Source organism: Physeter macrocephalus, chromosome 6 (assembly GCF_002837175.3).
Source record: "Physeter macrocephalus isolate SW-GA chromosome 6, ASM283717v5, whole genome shotgun sequence".
NCBI classification, from domain to species: Eukaryota; Metazoa; Chordata; class Mammalia; order Artiodactyla; family Physeteridae; genus Physeter; species Physeter macrocephalus.
This window is the reverse complement of record NC_041219.1, coordinates 33,439,487-33,458,129: the sequence shown is the minus strand read 5'-3', so window position 1 is coordinate 33,458,129 and position 18,643 is coordinate 33,439,487. Positions and strand designations below refer to the sequence as shown.

At 35.9% G+C, this 18,643-nt stretch overlaps 1 protein-coding gene across 2 annotated transcripts in view; it reads right to left on the bottom strand.

The window, feature by feature from the left end:
* SCYL2 (SCY1 like pseudokinase 2) overlaps positions 1-18,643 on the bottom strand; it is a 58,281-nt gene that overhangs the window by 18,752 nt on the left and 20,886 nt on the right. For both annotated transcript variants that reach the window (XM_055085258.1, XM_007103361.4), the window contains 8 exons: positions 16,232-16,389; positions 10,360-10,504; positions 7,350-7,499; positions 5,937-6,158; positions 5,068-5,184; positions 4,346-4,471; positions 3,239-3,415; positions 1,468-1,590 (listed from right to left, as the gene is read on the bottom strand). In XM_055085258.1, coding sequence (XP_054941233.1) covers positions 1,468-1,590; positions 3,239-3,415; positions 4,346-4,471; positions 5,068-5,184; positions 5,937-6,158; positions 7,350-7,499; positions 10,360-10,504; positions 16,232-16,389 — 1,218 coding nt within the window. The remainder of the gene's footprint in view (positions 1-1,467; positions 1,591-3,238; positions 3,416-4,345; positions 4,472-5,067; positions 5,185-5,936; positions 6,159-7,349; positions 7,500-10,359; positions 10,505-16,231; positions 16,390-18,643) is intronic.

Sequence of the window (18,643 nt, the reverse complement as noted above, 5' to 3'; positions counted from 1 at the left end):
AAAAACAAAAAAAAAAACCATTCCAAAAATGAATCTCAGAAGTTACCTCCTAGCCTTCTAACTTGCATGAAGCTTGAGGAAAAGATTTTCGTTTCTTGCTCTTGCTCTCTCTCCCGAAGCTTAGATAGGCTTTAACTTTATCAGACTCTTACTAAGCAATGTTGACACTAGTTAATTGGACTGGTGACTAAACACTTATATTGAATGATATCAGAAATGCTAGTTTCTAAAACTTGGCAAAGTGCACAACTCAATTAGAATTATGTATTAACTATTTTAACAAAATACTTGCTGGTAACTTATTGGCCAAACTAACCCCCTTAGGAAGAAAAATGACCTTTCACATCACTCGATCCTCCCTCTCCTCCCTAATTTCACTGAATATAAAACCAGGTTGACTACACAGGGCCTGTGGGAATGTTTCAAGAAGCTACAATTCACAATTCCTTTGGAAAGCACTTAAAAGTAATAGTAACTACCTTCCCCAGTCATTCCACGTCATTTGGACAAAGGCAGCAAGAGATGACGTTACAAGGAAAATGTTTAACATCAACTTCAGAACTTGGAATAAAAGAAAACTTAGATAAGGACTGAAATGAGTCAAACAAGTGACCTTGTATGTGTGGTATTAGGTTCACATTTTTTTTAAAAAAAAGCTTTGGTCAATAACTTATAAAAAGTAAAATTCTTTGTTTTTCTTTACTAGAATCTTTGCACTGGTGAAGAGACCATAAACTTTTAAATATGACACATTTTATGCAGTGAGATGTTCTTAACATAAGTATTTATCTTCCAAAGTGAGAAAACAAAGCTCAAACTAAATTATACTTTTAATAGCAATCCAAAAATTTTTTTCCAGATAACCCATTAGAACCAAAATTTTAGTAGCAAAATTACAGAACTAAAAGTTTGGCAAAGTATGTGATGTTTTAACAGCACTTGTAACACAAAAGCATGACTATAAATGCATTAAGGATGGTCACCCTAAATTACTATCTGCTCTTCTACCTACCTGCTATACAAATTAACTTCAATGCAAAAGGAACAACATTTCTGAATAGAAGACTGAGTTACCAAACATGAAAGAAAATTATGAGTATGAGAAGTACCTACTTAATGCTTTCATAAGAAAAAGGCACATACATCTTTGTCATTTTCATTCATATATTAATTACTCATTTTGGAAGAAGGTATACAGCAATCCAAACTACAACAAATCAAACCTTCTATAATAGTACATTACTGATAAGTAAAAGCAACAAATCATTTTACGTTATTAATACAGGTATTCATCAATTGATTAGGAGTGAACACACTAGTAGTAGTATACATCATGCAATTCAATGGATTAATATATACTATCGAGCTTTATATTAAAAATTATGACAAACTTAAAATGTACTTTACTTCTTTCTTTTGCTTTAATAATCAAAATCATCATTAAAGGAAAAAAACTGAATATTATACCTGGATCTGAATGGAAGGAGCCTCTAGGGCTCTGTAAACCATTGGCAGGACACTGTTCTTTATCTCATCAGGAGGAGTTTTGGTTAGTAGCAAATCCATTTTTTGGAGGAAAATTAACAAAATCTGTGTAGAAAAGGGGAACAATGTATTAAGTCTAGAATCTTTATGACACTTTATACATGCCAAAATTTGAAGTAGCTTCAAAAGAATAAGTTATGTATTTTGACACTCACCATGTTGCTAGCCTGAAGGCATGGAAGACAAAAACATATTAATCAAGTCTCTTATGTTTCTAGAAGCACTATATTTAACATCTGCTCTCAGTTTAAACATTTAAGTAAAGACTAATTTCCTAACTCTCACATATCTTCAGTAATACATCACTCACCCACAAGTACCAACTATCTGCAAAGCTACAGGGTAAAAAAATAAAAGCCTGAGGGCAGCAAAGTCAGAGGTCCCAAAGAAGTAAATTCCATCACTGGGCTTCTATGAAGTTCAAGAGAAGAAAAGGTATAGAAATGAAAAGGACTGTCTGGAAAAATTCTAGAAACATTTTCAATTGTCCCTGATCATTTGTTTGCCACCACATACGTAAGTAATAAGGAACAAACTACCCCTTCTATCCATGCAGAATACTTAGTTTTGTCAAGGCTCAGTTAAAATTTTTCAGAAGGGATTTTTAGCTAGACTACTACTACTACTACTACTACTACTAAGGGAAAAAAATACAAAGAATGAAGACAAATAAGAGCTCAGATGATAGGTTCCTTAGGATCCTATCTGAGGCATAGCTTAGTGAACATGGGACTCCACTCCTTTCCCTCCTGACACCTTGACCATGTTTGGAGAACTCTGCTTCGAAGCCTACAGTTCTCTCACCTGCCCTTTCCTTAAGCAGGGGAACTCCTGTCTTACTACCACAGACTTCCTTCTGTTCCCCTCCTTTCAATGGAAGGACCACAAACAGTCTGTCATAAAACCATTAAATCAGGTAATCAATGGTTTACCAATAAGCTCTTGCCATGTAGTAGCAGAAACTTAATAATATTTACCAAGTGCCAGAAAATTTCATTTAATTTCAACAACCCTTTTCACATTTCAGAAATGAGCAAAATAGAAACTTTAAGAGAGTAATGACTTGTCCAAGGAGATGAATAAGGCGAGATTCTAACCCAGGTATGTGACCCTACTGCTCTCTTAAATCCAAGTCTACCTTGAATCTGGCAAATAAATATTTTAATAGCATCTATATCAGAGACTAATTAAATTTTCCCTTAACAATACACACACACACATATTACTTCCATGGTGCTGGAAGCATTTCTCCTCTTCTGGTGAAACTATTTATTAGCAATAAAATAAAGAGAAACAACTGGCATAAACAATCTACAAATTAAAGACTCTTAATAACAAAACAAAAAAAACAGAAATACTTAAAAGTGCAGGAGAAAACTATTTACTTTCCTAAACCTATAACTTTCAATAAGGCAATGGGAACAATATAACACATGCAAAATCTCATTACAATTTGTTTCCTGAGACAGTAACTTGTGGAGAGCTATAGACATTTATTTGCAAAGTTCAATTATAATTTTAGGAATGGTTCATTTCAAACATATGCAAAATAGCTTCTGACTAATGGAAAAGAAAGTCTCTCATACTTACCTCAATTTTTAAAAAGTCAAATATCCTTTCCTTTTCTTTTCAATGATAGTTATCATTGACTAAGACCATTGAATAAACAGGAAAAAAATATCTACATACATACCTGGATTGGCTCCTGCTGTTTAAAGACAGGGCCAAGTTCAGGTAGAATTAACTTGACATATTCTTCTTTGGTACATTCTTCAGCAATGAGTAGAACATTGGGCAAAACAAAAGGTACCATGTCAGGGTTTACAAATTCTGAAGTCAAACAAGGCAAAATTCTCTGCACAATGACACGCTGAAAGGCAAAAAATGTTTTCATAAAACTAATCTTTATATCAGGTCTTTAGTATTAACATTGAAGTTAAGAGTCTAAAATCTCCAACCCCTTTGGGTAAGGTGACTATATAATTTATAGTTGAAACTGGGACACTTTTGAGAGTAAAATAGGGTGCTATTGCTAATTATGCCAGGACAAAAGACATAACTTGGGAACATCACAGATAAAGGGGGACATATGATTACCCTTCCTTTAGGAAATCTTCCCCAATTAGTCTTCACTAATACAGTTCTCCTCTTAATTTCTTCATTACTTATGATTCATACCACACACTGTTAATTGTTGTTTCATGCATGTTAACCCTATCTACACTTAACTGTAAAGCCCTTGAAAGCAAGGACAATATTTTGTTTCCCATTTATTCTCCACAGCATCTAAGTAAAGGGCTAGACAAACAGTGCATAACCAATGAATATCTGATAGATTAAACACTGGAGATATTTCTGCAAAGGAATTACTAGTTTTCCAGCCAGTGGCTTCTTTAGCATTCACTAATATTTTTAGACCATATTATCCTCACGATTTAATAAGCCAGAAAGGGAGAGTAAAGGAATTGGAGAGACTAGTATCAATACAGCAGTATAATTGCTAGTGAGGCAGTGATTTCCACAATGACAGTTTACGGACTTCTCTTCTGATGTTTAATGTCCAAGTGCTGCCTTTGCATAGGTGGTATCCTTCTAATTTTTATACCCTATTTAATAATTTTTGGACCACACAAAAAAGGTCCACTAAACTTTTGTGACTTCATTCTGTAGCCTTTTATAGTCATTTATGTACCCCTGGCAAAAGTTACATTTTTTTTTTTGGAAGGGTTATTGTAGTAAGGCAAAGTAAATTTTAAATTCTATGCTCCTGACTATAATAACAAACTGATCAACAACAAACCTTCGGCAGTTTTGGCAGAACCTTTGGCAGTCCTTTGAAAAACTGTGATTTCTGAAGGTTATCTCTTTGGAATAAGGTATCAAAATACTGCAGTGTTACTGCACCAACATCATCAAAGAAGGGAATCTAAAAACAGAGAAATAGAATTATTCGGATAAGTATTAAAGTACTTCTCATATCTGAAACTGACACATTATGGAGAAAATATATTCAGAAACATTTAGCAAAATGCTAAAGACCACCTAATAAAAATTCTAATTATAAAAATCAATAAGAAAGTAATAAATTATTTTTCTTTTCAAGGTCAGTTTTTTTAGAATCAGTACCTGTGAGTTAGCTGCACAGTAACATTTTCTTTACATAACTAGTAAAATATTAAAAGATTAAATAAAATATCTTGAGGGCACAAACAGTACCATTCATTAAAATCCATTGGTTATATGAGTGAATTTGAGGGCTATGAATTCTTGGGATATCTAGAACTTCTGCATGCCTAGCTGTAACTAATAGGTCTCTTTATTTGAAATCTTAAACTTTGTATCAGAGCACTTACCTGCATAAATTGTTTAACTCTTTAAGATTAAAAGAAGATGAATACTTAATACATTCAAGAATACAGATGTTATCTGGGGACTATACCTGATTAAATCTTCAGATGCATTTAATCAACTTTAACTAATTTTTTGTCCCTCCATCTAAGGCAGGAATTCATATGCACTCACCTTTGTCATTTGATCTGCATCTGGTCTTACAGTTGGAGTTACGTTTAACAGTAGTTTTACATGCTCACGGACTTCCTCAGGTATATTTGTAAGTGAACTAGATCCTAAACGACTCAACTTCAAAAGAGTAATAATGTTAAATATGAATATAAAATATTCAAAAGATACACATTTATACTGTCAATAACCATTTAAGAAAACTTTTTGAGGGACTCCCCTGGTGGCGCAGTGGTTAAGAATCCGCCTACCAATGCAGGGGACACGGGTTCAAGCCCTGGTCCAGGAAGATTCCACATGCCACAGAGCAACTAAGCCCGTGCACCACAACTACTGAGCCTGCGCTCTAGAGCCCAGGAGCCACAACTACTGAGCCCGAGTGCCACAACTACTGAAGCCCGTGTGCCTAGAGCCCGTGCTCTGCAACAAGAGAAGCCACCACAATGAGAAGCCCGTGTACCGCAATGAAGAGTAGCCCCCGCTCACCACAACTAGAGAACAAATAATTTTTTTTTAAAAAAGAAAACTTTTTGAAATTTACTAAAAAATATATTTTTAGATTGAACAAATGGCTAATTCTACTGTTGCAAGATAATTAAAACACATCTTTAATACCTGAAATTGTCTCTATTCCTAAAACAAAACACCCAGTATTTTAGACCATATTTCAATTTTCACTCTAGCAAATAAATGCCATGATTAAAGTTGTAGTAACAAATATTAATTCTAAGAATTACTTTTGTTAAGTTGACTTTATGAAAACTTAAAATATGAGACACTCATCTCAGTTTAGAGAATTTTCTGAACATATTTTGGAAAAAACCAAACACTTAATACATTTTTAACGCAAGCAAATGTTTAAAGGCAAATACCTGATCCAACTGTCTACTGAAACTCTTGTAAATATCTTGCTTGTTAACTTCAAATATAGCTTTCCCTTTATTAAATACAGCATACATGACAGTTCCTAAAGAGTACATATCACTGGCTGTTTCACAGCTCACAGAAAGTATGTATTCAGGAGCCAAATATTCAGGATTTGGAAGACACAATGATGGTAAATTTGGGTCCCATTCTTTACATGGAAACTTAGGCTATAAAAAGACAGAAAAAGGATTACATAGATTAAAGCAAACCACTGTCAAGTAGTAACAATTTAGTTTTAAATTCACACTCAGTCATGCAAGTAAAAATGTCACCATCACTTTCAATTCTAAATTTCCCCAAATCCCAAAACTAGAAAGTGCATGAAACAAGTTAAGAAATAAAAATAAGAACTCTTATAACTTTGAGATTATTGGCGCTCTCTCCCAGAAGACAAATTATCACTACACTATACAATGCATTATGAATATGGAAAGGTCTGGCCTATGTTTTCTGATACACAGGCTTCAAATTTATGAGTTCAAATAGATTATTGTTTCAAACCTTGTTCTTTCACTAACTAGCTATGTGATTTAGTTAACAGGTTCAAAGGGATGTTGTAAGATAAACAAATGTATAGAAAACAGAGCCAGCACAGTGCCTGACGCACAGTATATACTCAACCAATACTAATTCTTTCTGCTTCCCTTAAAAATGTTTACTTAAATTAGAAATATATTTTAGGTCAAAGCATGGTTGTTAAAGGTAACAACTACATTGTAAAAATTTGAAATATTTTCCTAAGTATAAATAGGCAGGTTTCATAATCAGTAAGTAACAGGTGCCTTTTAACCAGAAAGACTGGGTTTAAATCCTAGCTCTACCACTTACCACTCGCCTAAACTTAAGCAAATTATTTTATTCTATGAGTCTAACTTACTCATCTGTATTATTCCCATACCTCACTGAGTCGTTGTGAGGATAATAAGTAAATGCACAAAAAGTGTTCAGAAAAGCGCTTCAATAAACATTACCCATTATTATCACTGCTATTGTTATCATGCTCCCTAAAGAAGATTCTGTGATCCAATAAGCTGGGGAAACACTGCTAGAGATTCACAATGTTTGTTTGTGTATCTGACACTCTGAGGGAAAAAAATCTACTTAACCCAATAGTGCTCAACTTTGCTTAACTCTAGTACTTTCTTCTCAAGTAACATTACGGAGGAATTAATGAGCTAAATATTCGTAGGTACAATGAACACTAGAAATTTTCTATAAAGCTATACATTTAAATATACCATTGTACCACATAGCCTATTTCTACACATTTATCAGGCTTATAAATTCTCTAATCTATTCCAGATGCAATCACAAATTTCCAGAGCTTTAAAAAATGAGAAGAATAAAACCTTCATTACCTCTTGTTCAGAAGGATTGGTCGATGATATACAAAAATCAAAGCCCATTATCTTCCAGGCTCCACTTTTATTCAAAATTATGTTTTCAGGTGTAACATTTCCATGAACCATTTTCACACTGCTATGCAAAAATGACAATCCTTCAGAAACCTGTAAATGGAAATAAAAGACATTTTTAATAAAACTCCTTTCAATTACAATAATAAATGTCTCATAATAATCAAATTTGCTGCTTCTCCCAATAAAAATTTTTTACACGTCAGGTAACAATTAAATATCATAAATGCAAAAGTGTAGATATTCTCAGTTGCCAGAGCATTCTAAGCATTAGCAAGAAAAACCCAACTGTAAAAACAGAGTACAACTCTGTATTAAGTTCCTTTCTATATGCACAAAAGCAAAAGAAAAGACAGTAATAAAAGCACTTTGCTACCCAAATTTATTCAGTTCCTGTGTTTGAAAAATGAGAGAATCTTTGGTTTCTTACTTAAAGACAGTAAATATCAAGAAATACCTTTGTCAATTTGATTCTAATTCTTAGTAGTTTTATATACTTATACTTCATATTGAAATTAAGTTTTTCTGACTAGCATTGTGCTCAGTTTTCAAACATTAACTGATGTTCACTCATTCTCACACTGGATTAATATTTGTTAATTTTATATTTGTGCCTGAGATTACCATGGAATTTGTTAACAAAAAGTGAAAACTGGATTTGAAAGGGCCGACCGTACCAAGTATGCCAGTTCCTCAAAAACTTTAAAATAGAATTACCATAGAATCCAGCAATTCCACTTCTGGGTATATCCCAAAAAGAACTGAAAGCAGGGTCTTGAAGAGATATTTGTTCACCCATGTTCATAGCAGTATTACGATAACCAAGAGGTGAAAGCAACCCAAGTGTCCATCAACGAATGAATGAATAAACATAATGTGGTAAATACATACAACAGAATATTATTCAGCCTTCAAATAGGAAAGAAATTCTGACACATGCTACCACATGGATGAACCTAGAGGATATTATGCTAACTGAAATAAACCAGTCACAAAAAGAAAAATACTGCATGATTCCATTTATATGAGTAGTCAAATTAATAGAGACAGAAAGTAGAATGATGGTTGCCAGGGGCTGGGAGGTATGAGAGGTGGGGTGTGGGGAGTTATTGTTTAATGGGTACAGCTTAAATTTTGCAAGGTGAAAAGAGTTCTGGAGATGGATGGAAGTGATGGTTGCACAAGAATATGAATGTACTTAAACTGTACACTTAAAAATGGCTAAGATGGCAAATTTTATGTTATGTGTATTTTACCACAATTAGAAAATATATACTGTTAAGAGAATAAGATAAGCCGCAGACTGAGAGAATATTTTTAAGTCATGTATCTGACAAAGAACTTGTGTCCACAATATATAAAGAAATCTCAAAACTCAATAACAGAAAACAACCCATTTAAACAATAAGCAAAAGATCTGAACAGACACTCAGATGGCAAGGAAGCATATAAAAAGGTGTTCAAAATCATTATTCATTAAGGAAATGCAAATTAAAACTCCAATGAGATACCACTGCACACATATTAGAATGGCTACAATTGAGGGAATTCCCTGGCGGTCCAGTAGTTAGGACTCCATGCTTTCACTGCCGAGGGCCTGGGTTCAATCCCTGGTCAGGGAACTAAGATCCCACAAAAAAAAAAAGAATGGTTACAATTGAAAGGGCCAACCATACCAAGTTTTGCAAAGATGTGAAAAAAATGTAACTTTTATACACTGCAGTGGGAATGTAAAATGGTACTATCATTTGGAAAACAGTTTTTCAGTTTTTTAAAAAATGAAATATACACATACCATTTGATCCAGCCATTCCACTCCTAGGTAATTAACCAAGAGAAATGAAAGCATACGTCCATACAAAAACTTGTATATGAATGTTCATAGCAGTTTTATTTGCAATAGCCCAAAACTGGAAACAACCCAAATGATCATCAACAGGTGAATGGATGAGCAAACTATGATATACTACTCAGTAATAAAAGAAGTATTGATATGCACAACTATATGAATGAATACCAAAATAATTAGATTGATTGAAAGAAGCCAGGCCAGGAAAAGAGTACATATTGTATGATTTCATTCACAAAATTCTAAAAATACAAACTGATTTAGTGACAGAAAGTAGTCAGTGGGTTCCTGGGATGAGAGACAGAAAGACAGCAAGGAGCAGGAGGGAAGGATTACAATGGGTATGAGGAAACTTTGGAAGGTCGATATGTAAATTATTCTGATTGCAGTGACGGTTCCACCTATAAACTTAAAAAACTGTATATTTTAAACATGTGAAGTTTATTGTATGCCAATTAATTATACCTTAACAATACTGTTAAAAATAATGAATAAAATGATCTCTGCCCCCCCAAAACAAAGAATCTACTGTATAAATTCACTCTATAAAGCCGAAGGTATTTTGGTAAGCAGGGGAAGGAAAATCAGAAAAAGTGGATGCACTGTGAAGGTTTAAAATTCAAAAACATTAAGAAGGAACCACCACATCCACCAGTCAACAAGTGCTCTTCTCCAAAGGTTACTAATGTTATGTTTCATACACTAAAAAGATAATTTAAGCCTAACAATAAACTGTAGAAAAATTCTAGAACATAGAAATAATTTTTAAATTACTGAAAAGATCTGAAGGTTTGGGCTTCCCTGGTGGCGCAGTGGTTGAAAGTCCGCCTGCTGATGCAGGGGACATGGGTTCATGCCGCGGTCCGGGAAGATCCCACATGCTGCAGAGCAGCTGGGCCCGTGAGCCATGGCCGCTGAGCCTGTGCGTCCGGAGCCTGTGCTCCGCAACAGGAGAGGCCACAACAGTGAGGGGCCCACGTAACGCAAAAAAAAAAAAAAAGATCTAAAGGTTTACATAAAGCAGTTTATACAGCTAAATTTGAAATGGCTAAAAACAATTTTGAAGGAAAATATTCCATCCACATGATGAATAAAAATACATACCTGAAGCAAACCATATTTAGTTTCTACATCATAAAGTTTATAATCCTTAATGTCTGGAGATACAGGGGAAGGAAGGTTTTCCCAGTTACCCAGAACATTGGCTAAGCTGGCAAAAACTGGCTCCGTACAAAACGCCAAGCAATCCCTGTTTTAAAAAAGAAAAATATTAGTGGTCCTATTTAACTATCAACAAGAAGGTGGACAATTTTAGATTTATTTTCAGCATTAATGTAACACACTTAGGCCAACAAATCAAAGTCAGGAAGCTTTGTATATGAATTACACTGGATAAATCATTCAGTCTTTTAAGTGTTATAACAGCTGTGATACATTTTTTAAATTTAAAAAGTCAGGAAATAAACATTATATCAACTGTGCTTTTTGAACGACTGATATTCTTTATGGAAAACCAATGAATTAATTTAACATACTGTTACATTATACCTATGATATTACCCGTATTTCTAAGGCTCTAAATCTCAGAATATGCTCAAAGGAACCTGTAGATTTCCCACAGACACCTCTGGAGCAATGAGTCAGGAAGAGGGACAGGGCATAGCTCCAGCTCCCACAGGACAGTCACTTTTTGTTTTTCACTGTTAAGAGCAAACACCTGGGTGAGGGATGGGTCCTGAATTACGTCTCTTGGGACCTTTGTGAGCTGTTGGAACCCTGGGAGGGCACATCATTTTTGCATCTCTAGGACTGTCTCTTGCTCCTGGAAACAATGTGAAAACCCTTTTGTTCCTGCTTTGGGAAACATGGCATCCTGTGATGTCTTCTAGGGCAGGGGTCCCCAACCCTCGGGCCGTAGCAGTCCGCGGCCTGTTAGGAACCAGGCTGCACAGCAGGCGGTGAGCAGCGGGCCAGGGAGCGAAGCTTCATCTGTCACTCTCCATCGCTCACATTACCTCCTGAACCGTCCCCCACCCCTGTCCATGGAAAAACTGTCTTCCACGAAACCAGTCCCTGGTGCCTAAAAGGTTGGGGACCACTGTCCTAGGGTACTTTGTAAGCCCTGATGTCCACTTGTCCTCCACAGCACATTGCCAGGACAGGCATGCCATGTGTGTGCTTGGTGCAGTGGGGGGGGGGGGGCGGGGGGTGTTCCTGTTTCTGGGTGGGTGAGTAGGAGTGACTGTGGAGCCCGTCTGCAGAGGATCAGCAGGGCTGCCCCAGGTTGCTGTGGGGCAGGACGTGCCAGGAGATGTGAGGTCCTGGCCAGAGCACGGCCACATGGACACACCTGGAGCTCGGGGAGCTCCCGGGCAGGAGGTCCATGTGAAGATCTCAGGACCAGGCAGCCAGGTCCAGCTGCTGGTGGGAGTGACTAGCCTGATGACTACTTCAATCTCAGAGCTCCTTTGCTTTTAACTATTTTATGTATCATTTTTAAAGGTGGCACGAGTTTCCAATTTTTAAAATTATTGTTCTTTGATTTTGTTTTTGTTTTTTTTGGCTGTGCCACATGGCTTGCAGGATCTTAGTTCCCCACCCAGGGATCGAGCCAGGGCCCTCAGCATTAGAAACATTCAATAAGCCTTCAATAAGCCTTATAGAGTAATGACCAAGAGCTCAAGCTCTGAAGACAAATACCCAACTTCAAGTCCCAGCATCTCTATTCCTTGTTAGTGACTTTGGACACTTGGAGCCTCACTTTGCCCATTTGTAAACTGGTGATAAAAGACCACCTTGAAAGGTTACTGTAAAGATCAAATGAGCAAATGCATATAAAATACATAGCATGTTGACTAAAATGTAAGCTCAATAAATGTTTAAAATTGCTATTGTAATTACCAACTGTCTGAGATTCAAGTCCTAACATTTTGGACTTTGGCTTAGGCTCTGGCAATGAAGAACTACAAGGCAGTGCAGTAACAAAGCTATACCAAGCCTCTGCACCTGGACAGTAACTGTTAAATGGCAAATATGCCTTTTGCTGTTCTGTCAGTAATACTTGAGTTACTTTTCTTTCACTTTGAACCCATTTTTCAAATGAAAGCATATGCACAAGTTCAATATGTATGAGCGATAAAGACAGAGCTGCTTAGGTTGAAGAAGAAAGTTACACTGTCCTCCCTGCTCAGTTATCAATAAAGATGACGATCTTGTTCTTGACTCCCACACACACTAAGCTCATTAACACAGTGGACACAGGCTTTCGTTTGCTGAACTGCACTGGAGGAAAACTGCTCAACCCCTTAGTCTTCTCTACAGTTTCCAATGATTCCCAGGACTCGTTTATTTTAGCAACTCTTATTTTTTTCCTTTTCTGTCTTGTCCCCAAAATCATCCTTGGTCGTATCAATATTCATAAGATTATTCTTCAAGCTTGAAGGCCTTATTATCTTTCATGAATATTTATTTCCATCATCATTAAAAACAGTTACACACCAGAAGGGCTAAATCCTCTCTCAAGGACCACCTCCCCCAACCGCAGCTGTTTACTAGCCATTCATTTCCTACCCTTTTACTAACACCACCTAACCTAGCTTCCCAATATCTTTATTCAACAAATTTGAAGTATTCAGTTCTGACTACACTTTATTCCTGTCTTTCTCCCTACTACCTCAACAATAAACTATCGCCCTTACTACCCTTTGCTGGGCAAACCCTTATTAACACTGTAGGTGCCATCACAGGTTTCTTTTACTCTCTTGCTTATGTCATAAGCTGAAGGAAAAAAATAGAAAATCCAAGTCTCTGTAGACTCACAGCCTAAAGATACATAGTATACTTTATTTAACCTCGCTCTTTTTATTTTTCAAGAACATCCCTTCATAGCCCTCTTATATTAACTCCTCATTCCATTAACTCCTTATTCCTTTACCTACCTATCCATGTTCTATCTTGAAAAAGTAAAGTTCATCGAACATGAATGATCTCATTTCCCTACACTTTACCTCAGTATATTAGTGATTTGCAACTATCCTCCTGAAATTTCCTTTGAGTTCCTCCTATGGGACTTTATTCACATAATGATGTCTTCTCTGCTGGGCTCCTTTCTAGCTTCCAAACTGCCATCCTACTGAAATTACTGAATATCACTAACAACCTCTCACTAGTCAAATGCAATGGATTCTTCTCAGTCCTTATTTCCTTTTTATTCGGTGGTCCCCAGTGTTACGGAGTCTTTTCTTCCCTCCTTTGGCTTCCATAACATGTTGCCAATTTTTCTCCTGTCATACGAAATGATCCTTCCAATTTCTTTTGCTGGCTCTTCTTTCCCCTCTACATTTCAAGTTCTGTCCTCACTACTCTGCTCTTTTGACCCATGCTCTTGAAATTCATTTTTTTTCATGGTTTTAATTACTGCCTATATTTTACTCACCCCCATATATATCACCAACTCTGAACTTTCACCTGGATTACTTTTATTTATTTATTTAAAAAATGTTTTTGATGTAGACCATTTTTAAAGTCTTTATTGAATTTGTTACAATATTGCTTCTGTTTATGTTTTGGTTTTTTGGCCCTGAAGCATGTGGGATCTTAGCTCCCCAACCAGGGTTTGAACCCGCACCCCCAGCACTGGAAGGCAAAGTCTTAACCACTGGACTGCCAAGGAAGTCCCTGGATTATTTTCTATAGCACTTTTCTTCTGGATGATTCCAGTGTCATCTCCACATTATTAAGTCATTAAAAAGCAGAAGTTATTTTTTTCCTTCCCTAAAGGGTTTCTATTTCTATCAATGCTACTGCAATTTATACAACCTATCAATGAAAATGCCTTAAAGTAATCTTTGAATTATCTCTCTTCATGAACGCCAATAAAGCCCTAGTCCTATAATATTTAAATCACTATAAAAGAAGCTGCAGGGACAGAGAAAGATATAAAACACTGGCCTTTCTCCCTTCAAGAGACTTAAAATGTAATGATGAAATACAAGTTAGGGACTTCCCTGGTGGCACAGTGGTTAAAAATCCACCTGCCAATGCAGGAGACACAGGTTCGATCCCTGCTCCGGGAAGATCCCACGTGCCGCGGAACAACAAAGCCCGTGCTCCACAACTACTGAGCTTGTGCTCTAGAGCCCGCGAGCCACAACTACTGAGCCCGCGTGCCACAACTACTGAAGCCCATGCGCCTAGAGCCTGTGTTCCGCAACAAGAGAAGCCGCTGCAATGAGAAGGCTGCGCACCACAACAAAGAGTAGCCCCCGCTCGCTGCAACTAGAGAGCCCACGCGCAGCAACGAAGACCCAACGCAGCCAAAAATAAGTTAATTAATTAATTAATTAAAAAAAAAAATCCTACTTTATCCTCAGTCGGCTAAATATTGAGTTACCATATGATCCAGCAAGTTGGCTCCTAGGTTGTACACCCAGGGGAAATGAAAACATATGTCCACACAAAAACTTGTACACAAATGTTCACAGCAGCAGTATTCATAAAAACCAAAAAGGAGAAACAACTCAAATGCCCATCAACTGATGAACAGGTAAACAAAATGTGCTATATTCATACAATGGAATATTAAAAAAAAAAAAAGAAATACAAGTTAAAATAATAAAGGTGGGTAGGTTCTGATAGCTGACACTACAACTACTGATAGAAAACACTCTAGAGGAAATAGCACAAACAAGCATGGAGTCAGGAAAGTTCAGGACAAGTGTGACTAACTAAACTTAGTCCACTTTTTGAGACAGAGGGTTCATAATAGGGAGTGTTATGTAAGAAGACAACAACTATCGTCTTCTTCTGGGTTTATTTACACAAAGAAGGGCAGTAAAATATTATCATGATAAGAGACATAAAGTAAGTATATTTCTGGGTAGGCACAGCATAGGCTCAGGAATCAGGGTGCCATAACTATGTGGCTTATGTAGTAGCAGCTCCAATCCTCAGTTCTTCTATATAGTTGTTGAGAATTAAATGAGTTAGACAAATATTAAAAATTTAGTACAGTTTTTCACATGGTAAATATTAGATTTTTTTCTTTTAGGTTGAAAGAAAAGATCTTGTGCCTTTGGGGGAAGTGAGTAAGTGACAGTGGGTTACTGAAGATTCTAAAGTAAGAACTATGTAGAAATCCAAAATATAAAATAGAGAAAAGCCAAACTGTCCTGGTTGAAGGGAGATGGGAAGCCTGGGCCCCTGCCAGCTTTCCTCCCCCTGCCTCTTTCTTTCCCTATCCTTAAAATCCTAGGGTCCACAGAATACATTGGCAAACCATTTGGTTAAGATCTGATTTAAGAGAGGGGAATACAGTCTGCTAAGTAGGAAGGAAGGAATAAATTAGGGGTTATGAGTAATGTGGAAAAGATTTATATAGCTGGGCATCTAAAGGAGTTACTAAAAGCACCAAGGCTGAGGATCCAGTTAAGATTACACAACATAAATTCTGTTTTCTTGTCATTCTCAGCAACAGTTCCCAAGCTCACCTTGAGAAAAAGAGACAGTAGAGTAACTGAGGACTATGGACTGACATACTGGACATAGTAAGAGGTTAAATGTCTAGAACAGTACTACCTGAAATACACATAAAAATAGCCTCTGAATATCGAATCAATGAAAAGGGGGCAATTAATTCTAGCAAATTAACAAGAAAAATTACTTTCAGGCAGGGACTGTATTCTATACTTCTCTCGCATCTTCCATTTGGACTGCTGTAGTCTTGAACATAGAGTAAACAAATACAGACTCATGGCAAATGTGAAGAAAACTTTTATTAATATTTCAAAAAGAGACATATACATAGAATATGCAAATAAATTTCAAAGAAGTAACTAATCCATAAGAACTCAACACTCAGTTGATAAGAACTTTTCACTGACAGTATACTGTATAGACAGATTTCAAACATAAAGTTTTTTTTTAAAAAAACTATTTGTTTAGGAAGTCTCTTATGTAAGTTTTCATAAAAATTTACCTGGATTCTTCTAAAGGATGCTGGACAGTAAGAAGTCGAGGGTGTCGTAGTCGAGTTAACTGTTGGACTCCTCGTTTTAGAGAATCGATGATTTGATCCTTTTCAAATTTTTGATATTTGTCAATCAGCTTTTTATCAAAGACAAAAACAGCTACTTCCTAATGAAAGAAATGTGTAACTAATTAATCAAGAATATATAAAAGCAATAAAATTTTATTTGAGTGTAGCAACAGTCTACAAATAGAAATAACTAAAAACTAATGGTGCATTTTAGCACCATTGTAATACTTTTCTGATATTAAAAAGTTGGTTTCTTCATAATTATTAAATTTAAATATTTTTAGAGTTATGAGACTAAGAACCCTCATCTAAGGAGAACATAGGAAAATCTCCACCTTTGAACTCTGGTATCAGAGATACACACAAACTGTGTGTAATGTGTTGTCTCCTATGTAGTCACATCTCTTATTTTACTGGAATTCAAATAAAAGTTAAAATGTTAAAAAATTCAAAATGCTTTTCATAGTGATAACCCTGGATTATACTACAAAATTTTGAAATGCTTTTTAAAAGAAACGTCTTATATGTCAGGGAGTGCTTATTTATACAAAAACTCAATTTGTAAGCATCTTTTTTTTTTTTTTTTTTTTTTGCGGTACGTGGGCCTCTCACTGTTGTGGCTTCTCCCATTGCGGAGCACAGGTTCCGGACGCACAGGCTCAGCGGCCATGGCTCACAGGCCCAGCCGCTCCGTGGCATGTGGGATCTTCCCAGACCAGGGCACAAACCTGTGTGCCCTGCATCGGCAGGCGGACTCTCAACCACTGCGCCACCAGGGAAGCCCGCAAGGATTCTTTTAACAACAGATAACAAGATATACTCCTTAAAATTACTAGAGATAGTCTATGATCATTTTTGATCTAAGCAACTTGACTAGCACATTCACCTTTGCACAATGGTTTCCTTTACATTAAAGCTGTTAATATTTTAGAATTTAACTATTTATAATAATTTAATTATGCCTCTGTCTACACAATATTAGCAAGCTTTACCCCATGAACACTGGCATCTAGAATAACAATGTAAATTCTGTAATAAGGAAGGGACTGTGTCCAAGCCTACATGTGGTTGAGTAGATAAATATGAATAGGTAAATTTTTACTGCATAATTTTAAAAAATCGATCAATCTTTATTATCCTCATATGAATAGCAATTTAACTGGGGGTGTTAAGAAGCTTATGAGCAGAGCAAAAGAAATAGGCCAACAAGTATGACTTTTAAGGCAAAATAAGACTGAAGTTGCCATATTTTTTTTTAAAAAAGAACTACTCCAAAACTGGATAAAAAAGATCGTAATAAATGTGGGACACTAGAAGACTCCTAATAAATATTAAATCCATTTGAAGAGTAGTCACCTGGCAACACAGAATCTTGCGTCAAGATAAACAGAAATGCTTAATAAATAAATGCATGAATAGCCTGAGAACCAGGCAAAATTTTATATATAAACATACACACATGCGCATGTATTTTTAAAAACATTTTCCCCCCAAATAAATCCCTTGGCTTGACATTGGAGAGTTGAAAGAGATTTCAAAATGTTGAGCTATTCTTCTACTTGAAAAGAAGTAAAAGTTATATATACAGGTGGGACAGAAACTATTTATGTAGTGCTTTTATTACAAATTATTTAAATATATTAGCAGCCTTTATAGTTATAGTATTCCTATCTAACAGATACGGTGATGGTATTTCAATTTTAAAAGACATATATATGAAGCAAACATTTCTCACTTATATATACAGTTTGACCAAAAAAATTTCCCTTTAATGACTTGTTTAAATAAAGTCTAATTAAAAATTAGAAAAGCTAATGAAATCCAGTACAGGGCATTTGCCTCAGAAAACTCTCTTAAATATTTTTTAAAAAGGAAATAAGGATATGTTTGAAAAGAGTGTCTATGTTTGTAAAACCATTTTAGTCCTAAATATGCTACTCTGTAGAAAGACTAAGTCAGTTTCAAAGCTATAAGAGAAACACAGCAGAATAATCTCTAAGCCCAGCAACAATCTACTAGACATTACGAAAGTTCAAGAGGCAGGGGAGCAGGAAATATTTCACTGAATTTTAAAAAATTAAATAGCCCTTTTTAGTTCAAAAGACTAACTATGGAAAGGTTTGGGCAGAGATGTGGAGAACTATAACTGCTGGTGGATGTGTACATTGGTACAAACACTCTGGAAAGCTTTTTGGCACTGAACAAATACATACACTATTACCTAGCAATTCCATATCTAGGTAACATGTCATATATGCCAACAGCACACAACAAAGTTCACAGCAGTACTCTATATATATCAATGAAAAGAAAAATTGCTATGTTCAACTACATAGATGTATTTCATGAAAA